Source organism: Chrysemys picta, unplaced genomic scaffold (assembly GCF_011386835.1).
Source record: "Chrysemys picta bellii isolate R12L10 unplaced genomic scaffold, ASM1138683v2 scaf239, whole genome shotgun sequence".
NCBI lineage: Eukaryota > Metazoa > Chordata > Testudines > Emydidae > Chrysemys > Chrysemys picta.
Window position 1 is genome coordinate 26,177 of NW_027052946.1, and position 20,791 is coordinate 46,967.

Below are 20,791 nucleotides of genomic sequence, written 5' to 3' on the forward strand. Positions count from 1 at the left end.
GCCTAGAAGGGCACAAAAACATTTTCAAATAGTTTTCACTGCTGTTCCCAATAGACCATCACATTCTTTTGAGAGGAAACTATTGATCATAGTACAGTGAAAACTTGGATTTTTCTTTTTAATTAGCAACCAACCACATCTTTTCTATTTTGACTAGAAGAAAGGAGAACAAAACAAAACAAAAACCAACCCCCCCCATCACCACTACAAAAAACAACACACCAAAAATCCAGGAATTTTTTTTTTGTCACAGTTAAAACTTTTAATGACAAAAGTAGGGTTTGCAACAATGAATCAACAAAGCAGGTCCCACTTTTTTCAGAATGGCACAAAATTATTTTTACATTTTTTAGAACTTTTGAGGAATTAATTACAACATATATCAGCAATTATGGATTTTGGCATATAATAGCAAAACCTACCTTTAAGATCACTTGTTTAGAGAGCACATTTTGTTAATATTGTCACGTGAATGCACTATTTTTGCTAGCCACAAAAGTAGCCTTTTAAGACAGATTTTGCAGTACACCAGTCTCAAGTCCAACAATACATGATCTTTATTCTTTGCAGAACTTTAAAAAGATAATGTAATAAGGAAACTATTGATAGTTACATTTTCAAAATACATTCATTAACATTAACTTGAATTACTGTATATTTTATGTACACAAATATCTAATAATACTTGCGTTGTATACTACAGCTAAGTTCCAGGACGGAAGTATAATGTTATAAAGTTTATCTTCAGCATGGGATGTCAGCACACTTTCTTGAAACCTTCCTAAGTACCACCACATCTAGTAGTTTACTGAATACCAGGAATGAAACCGAAAGCAAATAAATCTCTTTTCCTTTCTTCAATACATTGAGTTATTCAAACTCAACTATGAAAAATAGTTAATGGTACTAAAACATACATGTTAAAGAACAAACGTTTAACCTGTAAAAAGGGATCTGGAATTTAGACCTGTGACCTGATCTGCCCAGGAGATGTTTAAACCTGTAGCCTCCTCAAGCACTATGGATTGTTATCTGAACTGAAATAACTCATCCTCCCCAAGTATATCTGATCTGGGGTTTAAACTTTTCTTCTAAATTAATTATAACCTTTGAGTAAAAGCTAGATGGCAACAGTTCAAATCCTATTCTCTCTCTTCTTTAATGGAACTACTGTTATGGTTGTAGTTCTCACTACTGAATTTTCATTAACATATGACTCTCTTTTTCATACTGACTACCCATGACCTCAATTTCATCAGGCAGCAAAATCCTTGAGAGCACAGTTAAAAAAAAAAAAAAAAAAGTAAGTGTAGCTGTGGGGCTATAAAATTGCAATGTAGACGTTTGGGCTCAGGCTGGAGCCTGGTCTCTGGGACCGTGCCTCCTTGTGGTGTCCCAGGGCTCAGGCTCCAGACCAAGCCTGAAGGTCTACACTGCAGCTGTATAACCCCACAGCCTGAGCCCTGCAAGCTCAAGTCAGCTGACACGGGCCAGCTGCGAATGTTTTATTGCAGGGTAAACATACCCTAAGAGAGGGGAATGGATGAAGACATATCTGCTTTGCTGTCAGAACTGTGCTGTACATCTGAAAAAGATTCTAATGAGACATTAAAAAAACAAAAATAACAAAAAAACCCTAACCTAACATTTTGTTTTTGTTTAATTCCCAATATGAGTGTGCTTTTTTTTTCTTGCTGGTCTCTAGTAAGAGCCCTATTTATTAAAATGTTGCCTATTGTGCTTATGACGCTACAGATTCTTTCAAGGCAAGCATTAGTCATAAGTAGCTCAAGTGGTGCTTGGAGCCTCACGTTTTTAGTGGCCCTGTTCTAACTTGCAGCTTATGGCTGGCCAAATTCTTTCCCAGTTGGCAGCTTGGGATGTGACAGTTCTCAAGGTTGTCCTTGATGTTATCCTACAGTGCTAAACAGATGACAAACATGCTCCCTCCTCTAAACAACTTCTATTATGCAATAAAAAAACTTCATACAAAATAGCATAATTAAAAATATACATCTACAAACTATACATTTCACTAGATGACTTCTGTAGGTTGACTTAGAATTTCTTCCCAAATAAATTCAGTCCCCTTTTTGTAATATCGATATTTCCAATAGGTATTATTTACTTCTTAGTTACTTTTCTCTTTCTTCCCCCGCATACCATTTACTGCCTTATTATTAGATTCTAAGCTCTTTAAAATGTCATTAATAATGCAAAATCTTATTCTGCATTGACAATGAACACTACAGTATATTCGGACACACTGGCTGTCTGGCTCATCAGTAAGAGGGGAACAGAAAATTTTGAAGGTGCATGCAGCTTTGGATAAACATACTATATCTAAAGGCTGAAAGCTTAGCTAGCATTTTATGTTTGTGTACTCTTGGTAAAATCAAGTATAACTTCTTGTACTGTCTTCAAGTTTTAATCCTATGAATAAATAACTTGAGAATTTCTGAAGGAAAATGAGGAAAACAGCTGTCTGTTAAGGAAGACAATAGATCAAAAATAGTTTAGTTAATCAGTCTGCAATGGAAAGATATTTTTCCAAGCTATTTTATGATAAAATATTTTCTGTGTAAAGTTTATGGAAAACTGGTAGCTTGGAAAGTTTCTATTCAAACTTTCATTTATAAAGGCCCTAATTCAGAGAAATCATAGTTAAAAAGAAACCATGCAAAGACTGCTAAATTCCAGACTGTGTTAATGAGGCACAACCATTTTGTGTACACACTTTAAAAAATCAGATTTTTCTTAGATCTTAACATCTCAAGTTTACATTCTTTATATTTTATTATACAATCCAAAATCAATCTGGAAAGTACAACAGGATATTTTCAAAATGCAGCATGGATAGCAGGGTCACATCTGGAAGTCAAATTTGCACTTCTGAATGCTGGTGCAAAAATTCCTACTGAGTGGCAGAAATGATAAGGCCTGCTGTTTCACATAACAAATCAGTCTGCTTTCCACTACAGGATTATCATCTGTGAGGCATAATTCCAATGTTCAAATTCCACTAGCACTATACAAAAGGGAAAAATATGTAACCATTGTTTGGATTTTATTTCTGAACAGTAACATCTCTTGCAGCCAATTTAATACTTCTTCCTGTGTGACACCAGAAAAAATAAGATGGTGCTTATCTTGATCAGTTTCTCATTTGGTCCATGTTTTTAAAAACACCTACAATAACTTAAATACAAAATAAAGGTTGGAGATACAGCAGCATTGCTTAGTGAAATTACCATAAAAATGTGGGAATGCAACATTTTTCCTGTACGTTAACTGAATAACTCATCTTCACTGAATTGGAAGGATAATGCATGTGAAAGTTTGGATCTCCAGTAAAAATTGCTGAACCTAGCTTTTCAGTTCCTCTTGGGAAGATATCTGTGTTAGGCAGTATCTCAACATTTGTGCTTCATGGCAAGCTGAAAAAGAACAAGAGAGAAAAAGTTATACTATTTGCAATTATAGCCATTCCTGGCTAAAGCAACTAATCTGGATTAACGATGGGCAGTACATGGAATCCTCCAAATAAAGTATTTTCTAGTGGAAAGGTTGTTGAAAGCCAGACCTGAAACCAGATCCAAGTTTGGACCCTTGCTCTCCAATCTCCTATTCAGCAGGGAAGGGATTTGGCTGCTTTCATAAAACCAGCTCTATGGGGGCTCCATGCATCAGTTCTCTGTGAAGGAAGAAGGAGCAGAGACTCACTAGTATGAGCTGGGACACACACACATTTCTCCTCCAATCCAATAGAGGTTTCTTGGAAAAGATCACTAAGGCCTGAGGCTTAACTAGTCAAAACAAATTAGTCTTTTGGTCAAGCTGTTTCACAGATATGTGTACTTCTGCTCCCAAATAGTTAGCAAAATTATGATCCAGAATTTCCAACCCAATTTTTTAATCTTCCTTCCTGAAGCTCCTTGTCCAATGGATTCAAAACTTTCAGGGGGTGGAAATCTACCCTGAGCTAAGATCCTGCATGTGAAGTTTCATAGAAACTTCTACAGAAGCTGGCTTCAACCTCTAACTATGGAGAGGCTACTATCTACAGGCTTAGCATGCTAGAGCAGGTGGAGGGGACTGAAGTCCTCAGCAATGCATCTACAACACCAAATGGGCAGTGGCAGTGAACATTTCCTCATTTGCCTCCAGTCAAATCCTGACCAGGAATAACAGGACTGGATTTAGGTAAGCCTCCATGTGCTCAAGGCTTGGCCTCTCTATTACAGTGCCCACAGAGATGGAGTATTTTTTTTAATAAGTAGAAATTTATTGGAAAATGTTCATTAGAAAAGAATGTCAATGGCCACTATCTTTTCTGGAAACATCATGAATAATTATTTATGAGAAGTACATTTCTTTAAGCGGCTTAGATAGCAAGCTCTTGCTATCGAGTATCAATAGTTCCAGGATACCAATTAGATCACAGACATACGAGAGGGATCCCTGGGGGGTGTGGGGCTCATAGTATGGAACAGGGGATCCCTTGGCATTAAAAAGGTTGAGAACCAATCAGCTAGAGCTACTTTACATTTAACAGAATGTAAAGATTTAAACTGTTTCACGTGAGAAACAGTTAAAAAAGCTACTAGTCCCAATGGTAATTTGTCTTCTGACATAGACTTTGAACAGGTGACTAAGCTGTACTTTAAGGTTCCAGAAAGATTATTCCAATTCCTTATACCCAATATTCACACAATCTTATTTCTTAAAGTAACTTGACATGTAGCTATAATGATTAGTCATATAAATATATAGCTGTGAAATATGCCAGTATGTAGTCATAGCATATTAATGGTGAAATTAATTACAAGTTTAAAATAATACAAATATTTAAGCCATTTCTTTGAAATGGGGCCTACGCCTAGAGAATGCTGCCAGGAAAAGCATCCTAAATGGAGACTCTAATTGGCTGCAACAAATGTTTGCAAATGTTAATTTGGTGCTTGTTTCTTCTAAAGTTAATGAACAGTGATGTTCATTATCAGTATTCTGCCAGAGAAGCATTATTTTACCATTTAAAACAATGCATAATTAGATTCCTACTTTTCTTATTTGTTTTGGAATACTGAAATATGCAGGAATTTTTTTTAAAAATCACTTAATTCTTTACAACAATGACTCAGCTCTGTGTAGTGATTGTCCAACTATTTCAAAGTGTTTAATAACTAAACATGAACAAAAAATGACAAATTTACTTCTCCGTTACATAAAAGCCCATCAAAAACAAACCCAAGCACGTTTTGCCAATTAAAAAAACCCAAATCAATTGAGCATCTACAAGCCACTAGGTCACCTGTGTTAGCTGCCCTACACATTTTTACCAGACAATGTGAAGTGATGAGATTATCTGCAGAATTTTAATGAGCATCTTTCCTATTCTTTGTGGGGAATTGTAATTCATTCATAACCTTTACTCATTTTAAAACAAGTTTTGCTTCAGTATAATTAATATTGAAAGAAAGCTGGTTACAAATAATTGAATTGGGTCACGCAGTGCAACTGGTATGAGAGCAGTTTGTGATGATGCCCTTTTCTAAGGAGGGGCATTCTGCCATGACCAAAGGCTTCTCTTCATGCTCTCCCTCATATATTCCAGAGCAGAAGTAAGTAGAGTAGGTAGAGTCTCTGGCATCCACTCCATGCTTCTGGCCACTGATGGAGAGAAAGGCCAGATTATCTTGCCGATTGCTAGCAGAGCTGATGCAGCCATGCTATTCTTGATTTAGTCTTCTCGTTGCCACCCAGAATGCCAGCAGCAGATATCTATGACCCAACTGCTGCAGAACTGGAGGACTGACCCATTTGTCCAATACCCAAGAAAAGATTTGGGGTAGTAGTTCAGTGCAGGAGCTCTGCCATTTACAGGAAAAGCAGAAGTGAAAAATAATTGACCCATTTTATTTTCTTTAACTGAAATCACTAATTTATTCTGGGAAGATGCTTAATTTATTTACCTTCCTGAATGTGAACCAGAAATACTTTTTCTCTGCTTTCCTTTAATTAGAAAGAAAATAAATTCTATTGTAAACAACCCCATCATTTATCAACTTTGCCAATTCCCTAACCATTACCCACCAAACATCTGTTACACTGTCAAGACATGTATCTGACAGCCAGGACACCTAGCAATGCACAGCGGATCATATTAATCCAAGCATGAGGTAATTCATGACGCGTATCATTCAGTAAAGCTTGAGTAGCATGAACTTTTAGCCATCTAATTCCTGCATTACTTCCAAACGGAGATCTAACAGGATCAAACAGACAGTCTTTGCAGAAGATACATTTAGCTACAATAGTGGGTGAAAGCAAGTGCAAGTGACTGGCTAGAAAATGAGGACTGGAAGTTCTCCAGAAGTTTTTTTTCCTGACAAAGCTTTGTGTTATGGGTGACTTTCCCTTCTACCCCTCTCTCTCTCTCTCTCTCTCTCACACACACACACACACACACACACACACAAACACACTTTTTCTTCCAGCTGTGAATATCATACTAGTATCTTTGGGCTGTGCAATACCAAGCATGCTGTCCACACTCAAAAGGAAAATATTCAATGTGAATTTATATTGCATGTTTTAGTTCTGTGATTTCCAGAATGGGATTTTCCTTATGAGGCCTGTGGGAAACAAATAAAGCTGCCTTTTTGTCCACAGTAGGTTTTCATTTGTGGACTTGACAAATTTAAAAGCAGACAGGACATGAAATCACTTAAACTACAAGATATTGTAGTGCTTTGAGAAATATTTTTAACCTCTTTAAAATTATTGTTCACATGTTTAGAAGAAATTATTTTAATATTATACATACACATACAGTGTTCATGTACTAGTGAAACCTGTTTACACCTTCAGATAAGTGGACCAGAAATGTCCAGGTAGTTGTGGATAGAAGTCAAGGGAAGGAGTAGTGGAAAGCATGTGCTGATATTTTAAATGGGGGTGTATAAGATAAGGGGTTGCTTATCAAAGAAGGCCCTTTACTGCAGGTTTCACTGTACTAAGCAAACACAATATAGACAGTGTGGATAGCTCCTGAGAATAGTTTTGAGAGGCTAGAAATTCTACAGTATTACTGGGCAATAAATGGTATTTTAAAAATAGAACAGTAGGAGCCACTAGGATATGACTGAGTGATATTGCCTTGCTCCTGAGCCTGACAGCTCTGTTTTTCTAATACACATTTGAATGAAAAGTACACTATCACTCAGTGTAGGAACTACAGAACGGCTACTTTCTGTTTGCTCCTTCACGTCTCCCTTGCTCAGTTCCTTGCTATTCGTTCTATGCAGCCTTTATTTTGTTTTGCTCTATTCTACAGCATCCTGACAACTTCGGTTGGAGCCTGCCATAGACAAATGTATTATTATTTTAAAATGATTAACCTATGCTATTCCAAACTCTTCCACTCCAAACACTGAAGAAAATTGTGGGGATGGTGGGCTTGAAGGAAAGAAAGGCTTCTGAGAAGCCATTACAAGATTTTTTGTGACAAGAGATTTCAGACTCTCCCTTCTCTGGTTAAACCTATGCTGCTTCCTCTCCCTTGCCACTGGCAATTTTCCCTATTTAGGTCAGGAATAACATTTGCAACACCAATCAGGCTACTTGAAGTACCATTATACACTTTGTATTGACTTTTTAGGCATTCATCTAATAATGTAGGCTATTCAATACCGCATCCAGTATGCTAAAATACTGATTAACCACCACCACAAACAACACTTGCTTAATGCATTTTCATTGAGTTGCTAAATTTAGTCTAAGAAACATGCAGCTATTCATGTACACAGACCATTAAATAACAAAACAATCCTTAACCAGGTTGCAGTGAACTAAAAAGCCCAACAATTATCAGGTCTATATCTGATCTGAGAACATTAACTTATGGAAAAGTGAAACGCTGCAAACTTAACACTACCCACAACAGGATTTTCATGGTATATTTTCAGGTGTTTATGCCTTAACTCCCTTCCAAAAAAAAAGTGAATGCTACATATCAAGGAACTCCTTCTGGACCCAGGTTACTGTGTGCACTGGATTATTTTAGTTTATTTCCAAGAACTGTAAGCCCAGAGAGCTGCAGCATGTAACCAAATCATTTGACCGTGATGGAGCTTATAATGTTACTTAGGCTACGTCCTCACTACGGGGGGGACGGGTGGAGGGGGGACACGGTGGAGTTAAGATACGCAAATTCAGCTACGCAAATAGCGTAGCGGAATTCGATGTATTGGAGCCGACTTACCCCGCTGTGAGGACGGCGACAAATCGACCTCCGCGGCTTCCCCGTCGACGGCACTTACTCCTACCTGCCCTGGTGGAGTACAAGCGCCGATTCGGGGATTGAATGTCGCGTCCCGACGAGACACGATTGAGAGATCGATTTCTACCCACCGATTCAGGCGGGTAGTGCAGATGTAGCCTTGGTGTTACCTGCCACAATCTGTTCAAGTAAACTTGTACGGGTATCCATCAGCTAATGAATCACGGTAAGAGCTGCAAAGAGTTGTGGGGCCAAAAAATAGTTGTACATACCTGAAAGGGCTGATCACAATTCCTGCTTTAGGACAGTTCATATTTTAAGTCTCATAAGGAAGTGGCTGCATTTAATTTATGTTTCTATGTGTTTATTGTGATTTTAAACATAGACCAAAGATACTTAGTGGTCTGGATAGGAACTATTTACATTCTGTAGACACCTACATAAACAAACAAAAAATAATGGCCACAATTTTCTCAAGTGGCTAGTGCTTTTTGGTACCCAACTTGAGACACCTGAAAAAGGCCTGATTTCAGAAAGTGCTTAACACGTACCTTCTGAAAAACAAGCCTCTTTACGGGGTCTCAAATTCTGCACCCCAAAATGATGAATAAATGAAAAATTGTGACCATTTTATTTAATTTTTTGGTATTTTCTTAAAAAAATCCAGCAAAACAAAGGTAATGATAGATTTTATAACTTGAAAGAAGTCTTCACGGCATGCTATAGATACCATACTACACAGGTGCATATATTTATATACACAGGAATGGGTAAAGCTGTTGTTTCAATAGCTTGCACACTTTCAATGAGTGATAAAGACAGATGGATACATCACTGCAGGTTCTGTGTTATTTTCATTAGAATGAGTTGCAACTGAAATCATATAATAACTTATCACATTGTTGTCCAGTTATCTGAAATAGGTGGGAAGGACCGACCGGACAAATTCAGGGAGGGTGATGATCACTTTTGTTCAAGTCCACGGCGATTGTTTTAATCTGAATTGTGATGGTGAACTGTTGAAGCCTCCATTCAAAGACTGTTTGTGCCCTTTAATATAAACCATTTCCAATATTTTCCCCTGCTTGTTTCTTTATGTGGCGAATATCAGGGCTTCAGCGCCCTCTTTTTTCCAGAGGATATTGGAAAGGTTTGCAGGAACTGGGTAGTGATGCCCTGAATTCTGAACTGCAGCTCTCCATTTTCTAAGTGGGGGCTGTTGCAGTTCCCACATGCCTGCAGCTGGGGGCAGAGAAAGCAGGAGCCCAGATTTCAGTCTCCTGACACACCACCACCCAGGTCACCCAAACATACAGTACATCTTAAATTCCCAGTGTCTCAATTTGACATATACCCCTACAATGAGGACAACTGCAAACACCTCATACTACTAGTGCTATAGAAATAAATTAAATAAAATAACCAACAATTTCTCATAATGGGCCCCTTCATTGCCTCCCAAATTCATCAAATTCCCCTGCTACCAAATGTCTGTTCTTCCTCCCTTTCATTCTATTTTCCTCTAAGGCTGTGTCCTACACTGTGCAATTGATGGGTTGGAGAAGAGTGTGAGGAACAGCATGGCTCCTGGCTGTTTCCTGTTCTCTTTCATCTTAGCAGTTACCCTGGTGCTGCTGCCTATCCGGACTCTACTGTTCCTACTGCTGCAATTCAAAGTGAAGTACTACTGGCATCTAATCACTGCATACGTGGTAGGTTTAAAAAAAAGAAAGAAAGAAAGGGCTATACTGTAGTACAACAGCATGCTTGCTGGGCCACCATGGAGCTTGCCCTTTGGGAAGCTTCTTTTGCATCATTCTGGATTCCACATATGACGGCAAGTCTGTAGGACATCTCACTTAGCGCAAGAGAGTTGAGGGATCATTGGCAAAAAAGATGGAAGTCAGGCCAAATATTTCTAATATCAGTCTCTTTCTTTTTTGAAAGCATGTGAATGCATGCATTGGGTGTGTGTGGGGTGGGGAGACCAACCACACTTATTAGATCCCCTCACAGAATTCTATATGGCAGTTTGAATTGAGTGGGCTAAGACTTACAGTAGACACTTTCCTTTACACTCTTCCAATGCAATAAAAATGAGTAGCAGTCAGTATCTGACAGGGGGAAGGCCAGTGCTGCAGCTGAGTCTTGACTGCTGGTGAGACTCTGCCTTCAATAATTCTTGTTAACTGGCATGAAGACGAATCTATTTCTATGTAAGTGGATTCAATGTTAGTGAACTCTGCCAGCTCCCAAGTGATTAATAAACCAATTTTAGAATTTCAAAACACAGTTCAATGCAGGCTCCCTTGCGACTCAACCCTGAAAAAGCACTTGGGGGAAAGAGGGGGCCAGTAACTCCTCTTGAATAGTAGAGACTCTTCCATAAATCCAGGCCATAAATTCCATGTTTCTGAAGCATATAAATGAATTTTATTCTGACAAGTAATTTACTGTATTACTCTAGAGAATGTATTTTTAGGTAGTATTGAAATCTGGCACACACGCACACCCTCCACTCCCCATGCTCTTGGAAGGCATTTCTAAATGCAGAATGCCTCCTTTACACAGTAGCTTAGTATCAATTTCTACCCTACTCCCTTGCAACAGTATTTCTAAGGTTACTTTCAATTCTGGTAATGAACACACAGTAGTTACCATGCTAGTATCAATCGTATGACTTCTGCATACTTTCATCCCTGCAAAATGTACTTTGCAAGATGGTGCAGTATCTTCAGTATCAAATGCTTAGCAACGGTAGAGGAGACGCCCTGCTTAAGAGAACCAGCTCAACTATAAAAAGAACAAGAGTACTTGTGGCACTTTAGGGTACGTCTATACCCAGCCGCTAGTTCGGTGGCTGGCAATCGAACTTCTGGGTTCGACTTATCGCGTCTTGTCTGGACGCGATAAGTCGAACCCAGAAGTGCTCGCCGTCGACTGCGGTACTCCAGCTCGGCGAGAGGAGTACCGCGGAGTCGACGGGGGAGCCTGCCTGCCGCGTGTGGACCGAGGTAAGTTCGAACTAAGGTACTTCGAACTTCAGCTACGTTATTCACGTAGCTGAAGTTGCGTACCCTAGTTCGATTTGGGGGTTTAGTGTAGACCAAGCCTTAGAGACTACTAAAGTGCCACAAGTACTCTTGTTCTTTTTGCGGATACAGACTAACACGGCTGCTACTCTGAAGCTCAACTATAGTCACTATTTAAGAAAAAAAGATGAGGATGAGAATGAAATAGATTACAACATGTACACTGCAATTCAAGACACGTTTTAGGACACTACGAGGAATACAGATTAAATCCTATTTCCAGAATTATGCTAATATGGCTAATGATACTCATGCAAAATAAGGAACTAAATGAAATTGGGCCAATTTGGCAACATGTTTTATTATATTTAGTACAAAGGTGAATCAAAATCTGCAAAATGAAACAAGTCAAAACTGATATGGGAGGAAAATGTTGGGGTTCCTGAAGGGTTCTTACTATACACTAATGTACAGAAATGAAAATCTAAACATTTATCTAAACAGGATAGGTGCATTTGCTTATTAAAGTAAACCAACCTTCTCTTCAAACTGCAAGTTTAAGTTTTGTTTAATTATTTTGGAAAATTACCTTCCAACATTGCATACTGCTGCAGTCTGACGTCAGGTAGTCTCTCTCTCTTTCTCTCATGTGCCTTGGCCACTAGTTCCAGTCATATCTTACCATCCTGGGACATCCTAGAAGCACTTCTGAATGTATTTTGTGCCCTGATAGCTAGATTTGACTACAACAGCCAGACCAGGTCCCCGAGAGACTGCCAGATCAGAGAATTAGACCAGAAACTGGAAGATTAAGAAATTCATACTCTTCAGCAGTGACTCTCTATCATGCACTCTCCATCTGTGTAGGCAGCATTATAAGAGATAAGCCCTTTCTAGCTTGCAGGGCAATCATATCTCCAGCAACAAGTAGTAATTTTCTTAAATCAGAATGAAAACTTATTCTTTTTTCATCTCAGTTTTAGGCTGAAATATGAAACAGACTAAAAGATATTGCTGAGATATCATTTGCAACTCCTCTGATGTTCACCTTATCATGAAATGGACAGTAATATTACAAAATCAGTTCCTTCCCAGTGTATATCTTTTTCATTTGAACATCAACAAAGTAACCCTTTTTCTATAGTAACTAATATTGGTTACAACTTTCAGGAGAAATCTGGGGAAATCAGCTTGAAAGATGTGTGCATGGAATGGGGATGAAATAAATACTTAAACGTTTTTGTTTTGATTTTGTAACAAGGGAAGCATTAGAACACCAGGTCTATTGCACAGGAGAGAGAAATTATAAACCAGAATTTGCCTGTTATTGAGGGACAGTTGTGAGACACAGGAATCACACACTTGTGAATCTTGGTGATCAATTGAAAACTTCCCAGCAACTTGTACCTCCTGCAGATGAGGGTCAACAAACATGAAACACTATTTTGAGCTACTGTGAGCCCCAGTCCACTAAGAATCTTACCTTGTGTGCAGTTTCTGCAAACTGCTGGGCACTGTTTTTCATATCCTCTGTCTTTTCTTCTGCCCGACCTAACCTTTCACCACGCTCATTCAAAGCCTGACTTGCCTTCTGTACTGCACTGGTCACACTGTCTGCTGCTGAATGGAGTATGCTGTTTCCTGAAATGACAGATGTATCATTAGCAACCCAATGTTAACATACAGTGCAGCATAAAAAAACTTGAAAACATTACCAGATTTTTCTTCTGAGTATTAAAATAAGTTATTTTCAACCCTTAATTTATTCACTCAAGAATAGGGTGTCTGCTAATCCATTCCAACTACATTACATCTAATTACATGAATCCTCAGCTAATCTGGGTTTCGTTGTCTTAAACCTGACCACCAATATGATTTTGACCCAAACCATACCATTAACAGATTATGACCAAATCACATTAAAACAATATAATTTAGGAACATAAGAAAGCGTTACTATGACTAATAGCTAAATGGACATGGTGTGCTACTGTTAGTGGCTTGTTATCTTTTAAGTTATAGTACCATATAACATTAGTTCATTTCAGGATACTACCTGAGTAAGTCAATGGAACTGTTCACAGAAATTCACCACAGTAATGTAACAGAGATATTGTATAGAATTTTAAGATGATCTATCATGTAAGGTTATCTAATGTTGTACTCCTTGAGAGGCTAGAGTCTTGCAACTCTGAATAACACTTCCTCCTGGATCCCCTTGCCACCATATCAAGTTCATTATATTCAGAATAATGATTTTATCATTTTTCCTCCAAATCATGTCTGCTTTCTCCCTTCTTTACACTCTTTACAGCTCCATGCCTTCGGCATGCCCTAGGCGCATAAACTCATTTGTGATTCCTTTCTTTTTCCTTCATAGCCAGGTTTTCATTACATCCTGTGGCTTTTCCCCCCCTTTCTCACCACCAAGAACTGTACTCTCCCTCTTTATTCTTATTGCTAAAACCCTCAACCAAACCTGGCCATCTGTCATCTCACCTCTCCATATAAAATGGTGCTGCTGCAGTCATCTTTTATCTATTTGATCATGTCTTGTCCCCACCAGGTCTTATCACATCAAATTCAAGCATCACATTTATGGTTCTGCCCAGACTCATTCTATCTACAATCTCTGTGCTCATTTGTTCCAAGCCCCATCTTCTCTGATTTAGCTGTTTACTGCCCCCAACCCCGTTTCCTTTCTTATGTAGGACTTTGCACTCTCTGATGTAATTCCCTAAACTTGCAATAGCCTTCCATTTCTTGTCCACCTACCACCTCTACTTCCAAATCTTTAAAACTCCAGGCATTCTACCTTGGTTTCCTCAATACAAGGTTCTCTGCCCTCATGAATGTACTAGTCGCTTGTGTTGTGTATGTATCACTGTACAAATAATATCTTCCCATTTAAAGCCACAATACGATACCTGTAGATTTCATACTCTTAATAGTATCAGAGGGGTAGCCGTGTTAGTCTGAATCTGTAAAAAGCAACGAAGGGTCCTGTGCTACCTTTAAGACTAACAGACGTATTGGAGCATAAGATTTCATGGGTAAAAACCTCACTTCTTCAGATGCAAGTAATAGAAATTTCCAGAGGCAGGTATAAATCAGTATGGAGATAACAAGGTTAGTTCAATCAGGGAGGGTGAGGTGCTCTGCTAGCGGTTGAGGTGTGAACACCAAGGGAGGAAAAACTGCTTCTGTAGTTGGATAGTCATTCACAAACTTTGTTTAATCCTGATCTGATGGTGCCAAATTTGCAAATGAACTGGAGCTCAGCAGTTTCTCTTTGGAGTCTGGTCCTGAAGTTTTTTTTGCTGTAAGATGGCTACCTTTACTTCAGGACCAGACTCCAAAGAGAAACTGCTGAGCTCCAGTTCATTTGCAAATTTGACACCATCAGATCAGGATTAAACAAAGTCTGTGAATGGCTATCCAACTACAGAAGCAGTTTCTCCTCCCTTGGTGTTCACACCTCAACCGCTAGCAGAGCACCTCACCCTCCCTGATTGAACTAACCTCGTTATCTCCATACTGATTTATACCTGCCTCTGGAAATTTCCATTACTTGCATCTGAAGAAGTGAGGTTTTTACCCACAAAATCTTATGCTCCAATACTTCTGTTAGTCTTAAAGGTGCCACAGGACCCTCTGTTGCTTTATACTCTTAATAGATCATCATAAATTCATGATTAAAAGCCAACTATTTAACTCTTTAATGTAACAAACTAATAAAGGATTAGGCATTTCCCATTTCTATCATACAGTTGATATAATAATCTTGGTGGCTTTCATCAGAGAGACTCAAAATGTTTTACAATCTATTTCAGAAGTTAAGTAATTTGCTTAAGTCACACAGCAAGCCGCTGACAGCCAAGAATGGAATCCAGATATACCTCCTAGTCTTCTGCTCTAACCACTAGATAAGATATCAGTCTGGTGAAAATTAACTATTTCAAAAACTGCTCTGCTAATTTCCAAAACTACCCCTTACCCAGTAGTTTTGGATTACTGGGAGGACAGACACAAAGATATCTAGGGCTGGAAATTGGTAGAGGGGGAGAGAAACTCTGTTTTTCAGGAAGACTCCTTCAGGACATTGAGAGCACTTTGGTGGTAAGAGTTATCTGATTTCACGGAGCAGTTGTCTGCTTCAATTTTTCTCAGAATTTCTTGTTTAGCTGAGAATTTGCTTATGTAAAACTGATTCGACAGAGAGAGAGAGAGAGAGAGAGAGAGAGAGCGAGCTAGCTTATTTTGGCTTTTGTTCAGGTGGTTTGTCCTATAAACACATGTACTGGGCAATACGCCAGAGGAAATAACCTCCCTTTTTATGTCGGTGTGGTCAGCAGCATTCCAACCTCTTGTACTATTTAGTGTTGGTTTTTGGGATGAGATTTTCAAAAGCACTCAGTGTTGGGCTAACTCTGCTCCCACCAAAGTGAACAGTATTGACTTCAATGGGAGCAGAATTAGACGACCACGGAGTGCTTTTAAAAAATCCAACCCCTAATGTTTGGCAATGGTTCATTAGAATGGATATTTTGCTGGTCTTCTATTACTTTCAATCTAAAAATGTAGCACACCTAGAAATTCTTCAAAATATTTTCAGAGAGAGAGGTCAAAATTCTATATTTAATACTTTTCAGCAGAGAATAATATGGCTCTGATTTTGTCAGCAGGCAATAGTAATTAGGTTATTTTTCTTCTTAGCTCTTATGGTATTGTATTCTCTCCAGGTGCTATTTTGTTACATTTTGCTGTATTCGGTGACCTGCAGAGGCAGCTATTATCTGACTGACTTTGGTGCCTAGTTTCTGGCTATTGGTTCCATTTGAACTGCAGTTTATTGGGAAGTTTAGTGTGGATCTGAAAATAAATGTATTTTAGAGCTAGTGACCAGACCGCTGAAATAGCTGATGATACTGCAGGCTCCCATTCTCTTCAAAGCAAACGGTTATTGGAGAGGTGTGACAGGAAAACTTTTCCATCACACTGGCTCTAGAAGTATTAATATTCACAATCTGCCCCACACCAAATGTTAAAGTGCTGTTAGGAAGATAACCAACATGATTGGAAGGCCCCATAAAATTCAGCTCCGCAGTTGAGGATCTCCCTGAACTGTGCGTGCCCAGAGTTAATATCTAATGCTGTCAATCAGCCAGTATTTACAAGTGCTAAATCATTAAAAAAAATAGCAAAAGACAGTCCGTGCTTCTGTTCTGTTCTCTGGGAAGAGGGTGGTCCTTAACTTTATCCCAACCCAGTTTTCAATGAAAGATAAAGTGGCTGCGATGTAAGCCATCCTCTTCCATTCTGTACAGAAGACTATGCAGCAGTCATATTTAATCTCTCTTTTTGGCTCCATTGAAAGTTATCCATTCAAAATGGATGAGGCACCCTTTCATATCTTTGAAAATCATAGCCTCAAAATCCCCACAACCGTAAGATTATCTACCCCTTTTCCTTTTTACCCCCTGAGGAAAAAGCCTGCATAAATCTTGGATGTCAACATAATCGTGCACTTTCAGACTAGTGCAGCGGATTAGTTGAGGTGCATAGCGGAGGTCCAGTTACTGGGAATACCTTTTCCTGCAGCTCCAGGATGTTTAAATCGGAGTATATGTGTTAGCACAGATGCCACAGCTGGTCACAACTATCAGGTAAAACACAAAGAGGGGCAAGTTTCTTTTTTAGATAATAGCCAATGTCCCATGTACCAGGTGACTAGTCTCACTTAAATTTCGCATCAAAGCCTCTGTGGCCCAGTAAAACAGGTTGCTATAGATGGAACTAGAGTATGTCTTACTAATTTTTCTTTGAAAAAATTGCCTATTTTACCATTGTGAGAAGGGCGGACACAAACAATTTTATCTAGCTCAACTGCATGCTATAAGATAAAATGAAAAAAACATGTATTTTATAATGATTTTAACTACATTTTATCAGCGAAATGTGTGTGTTAAGGCCAATTATGTCAGCCTGAAAATAAGAAGAGGATGATGAGCTAATTCTCTTCTTCAGTTTAATTTCACTGTACATGAAAGCACAAGCAGATCCAAATTTAGTGCTTACATAATTATTTAAGTGAGTGGCTTAATAAGATGGCTTTTAATGAAGTTTTTCTGATCTATGATGGCCTCTCTCATTATCGCAGTTCTCTACTCACAAGACACCAACATGCACTTTTACAAATAAATCAATAGCCACAAATAAATTGGTAATCCAATTCGTTTAGCACAGACATTTAATTTCTTAATTCCTTGTAGTGTGATATAAACCAGAGAAATAAAACCCCTCTCCATCCCTCAGCAACTTCTGTTAGCATTTCTAAATGATATGCAAAATGTATCATGATCCTAATGAACACAAGGACACAACCCCGTGTGACTGCTTTACGCCGTTTATCAAACATAAGAAAAGTAAGCTCTTAACACATCATACACACAGAAAAATACACATACAGATGTTGTCATCACAATGATCAGCATAAGAGTCAGTCTGTCAGATCACGAGACTAATTGGTCTCCAGCGAAATAATTGTTGCTTGTTTGCATGATCTGTTTTAACACGTTCATAAAACGTTAATAACATTCTCTATTAGCCATGTCCTGACACACTTCAGTCTGACTTACCCATGGGCTTTAACTATGTGTCAATGATATTACTTACAAGGATTGCTTTGTAAAGAATTACAGTTCATTTTTAATTGTGGATACATTATCAAAAACATTTTAATGATTCCTGTCTGTTCTGAGGAGAAAACTTGTGCAGTTAGCTATGCAGATAGAAGAAATGAGTTTGTCACATTAGTAAACATATATGAGTTTAAAAGAAAAACATTTAAGATCATTTTAAAGAGGCATTTATAGCTCCCTCCGAACCCTGTAAAACTGGTCTCATGCTAATTAATAAGGCTTCTTTACAGATATAATTTACTCTTGGCTCTGCAATCATGAATAAAGCAGCTGTTCCAAACTCAGAGAGAATATTTATATCACATCAACACATATTCTATATACTATATTCTATGTACATCCATCTATATACTATATTCTATGTACATCCATCTATATACATATACAGATAAATTTTTAGGGTGAAATACTGGCCCCAAGAAATCAATGGGAGTTTTATGGCCAGGATTTCAACCCCGCGTGTTTTTTTTTCTTGAAAATTCTGTCGTTTATAATGAGTCTGCCCTCCAGATTACTTACTTACTTGAAGTGCCACTCAACAGTTTAAAATACAATACTATTAAGACATCAGCCACCATATAAAACATCAAGTATCAAATGTGAAATTAAAGTAATATGGTTTGGGAAAGGAGCTGACCAATTAAAACTGGAAATATCTTTGTAGGGAAGGGGAATGTTTTCAGCTGCTTTTTGTAAGTGGAAAACGTGATCTGAAGGTGGAAGGAAGCCACTTCCACACACTATAGGAATCGAGTGTTCCGTGTCTACGAGAGGTGCAGTAACAGGATTCCTGCTGGAACGTAGAAACAGTATATTTATACATGAAGACCAAATATTTAAGCAGTAGGAAAGGGTAGACTGAGAATACCATACCTTTAAATGTACAGCATGCAGAATACTTTCTCTGGGCTTCTGTTGGTACTTGGACAGGCAGTATATACTGATTTGATTTCAGTGATAGGACATCAACAAGTGTGAAATGATGGCATGGATATTATTGACAATAGGTTATATTTGAGAATATTGACCAGTGCTAAAAGTTTTTTCCAACATTCCCCAACATTATGGTTTTCTAGTCTCGACCATAATGCAAATAATTATAGGAGAACAAAACAAAGTTCGGGATAAAAAAACAGCAGGAGCAGCTCCCTGAATTACATCAGGACAACAGGTCAGATCCTTCTCTAGTGCAAATTAGTTTAAACTAGTGGAACCAGATTGATTCACACCCACTGAGGATCTGGCCCAACATTTCCACATGAATTCTTATTTCTAATGTTCCAGTGGGCTGAATTTTTCAAGCTCCTCAATTACAAACTATGCAATTAACGTTCCCCCAGTTTTGATCATGGTTCTCAGGACTGAAGAAAACATATATTCCTACATGTCACCTCTTCACCATGCCGGAAACATAATTCCTCAGTTATTTGTCCTGACAGCTATTTTCAAGAGGAAATGTACCTTGTGATAGCTACAGACTAAATAGATAAATCTACTTTAGAACAAAAACAAGAAAATGATGTCTTCATAAGGCATTGCAATAAGAAATGAAGACACCTCTCAGCACGTATCAGGGTAAGGTAAGACTAGAAATGGACTGAAGAGCCTCAACTGTTTTGCAAAGAGCCTGTTAGAGCAGTAAGATACCTCCCTTTATTTTACAATGCCTAGCACATAATCAGTGTTAGAAACAAGTAACTTTAAGGGATGATTTAGATCTAAATTTGTGTGTGTGGGGGGGGGGGGTCAGATTAAAAAATATATCTAGTTTTGGCTCATGTCTAGAGAAAACCTTATCCCTGATCAACAGAATGGCCACAGGTACCTGCCCTCACAGTCAAAAAACCTAGCCATTTGCCTGATCTGAAGTCTTTCTATGAATTCAATGGGTTTTGGATTAAGTTCAATGGGAGAATACTGGTAGGGTCCGAGGAACCCAGATAATCTGTTATGTAGCGCAACTGGGATTGTAACAGCAAAGACATTTTTAGAATCTCTTCTTCGCTGAGTTATTTTAAATCTACCTTGGAAATATGTAACAATTTATTTTGGGGATTGTTTTATGACTGCTGGGTTAGGTAGCATGACATGGAAAAGATTCAGAGAGACATTTAAACATGGGCTTTGTGATACCCATTTTAGTTTCCACAGAACTGGGGCAGCTAACCTTCAACGGGGCTTCTTACCATTTTTTTCTCCACAAATATGATAACTTGTTAAACCCTCTGTCACACATCCCATCTCAAGAGATGTTTTTGACAGCAGGATGATGGACTAGATAGGCTGGCAACCTGAAGGTATAGCTGAAAGAACTCTACTATCTCAGCTAAGCAAGATTTTAAGAAACACATGCACATACGTAATACCAACACATCTCAATACTGGTCTTCAATAGCTCTGTAATTCCAGTCCTGGGCCTCTTCTGAGCATTTTGTGTCAAACTGCATAGAGATTTTGTGACAATGGAAATGATGATGAGATGTCTAGAGAGGAAAGCCTAATGCATGGCTCTACCTAGCTCCCTTCTTCAAGAAACTTTGTGGGCTATTTGTAATAGGAGTATTTGGAAAGCCAAATTTTGACTGATGCACAAGGATCCAAGAAACTGCTAAAATACAATATCGGTATTTTTTTAACCTTCTCGTGCCTATTCTAGTCATTTAAGTATCTTTTCTACCCCAGAGGCTGCTCTTACGTTAAAAACTGTTGACCTTGGTTTACGGTAATATTTGATAGAGCCAGTAAGATTACTGAAAGTAGTTCTACAATCCAGCACA

At 38.4% G+C, this 20,791-nt stretch overlaps 1 protein-coding gene across 1 annotated transcript; it reads right to left on the reverse strand.

Annotated features, from left to right (window-relative positions):
• Positions 1-236: 236 nt before the first annotated feature.
• On the reverse strand, positions 237-12,988 carry LOC135978390 (syntaxin-binding protein 6-like; the record flags this gene model as incomplete). The annotated part of the gene is made up of 2 exons (XM_065579340.1): positions 237-3,437; positions 12,797-12,988. Coding segments are annotated over 2 exons (216 nt in total), but the record flags the coding sequence as incomplete, so codon positions are not given.
• Between the last annotated feature and the right edge of the window lie 7,803 nt (positions 12,989-20,791).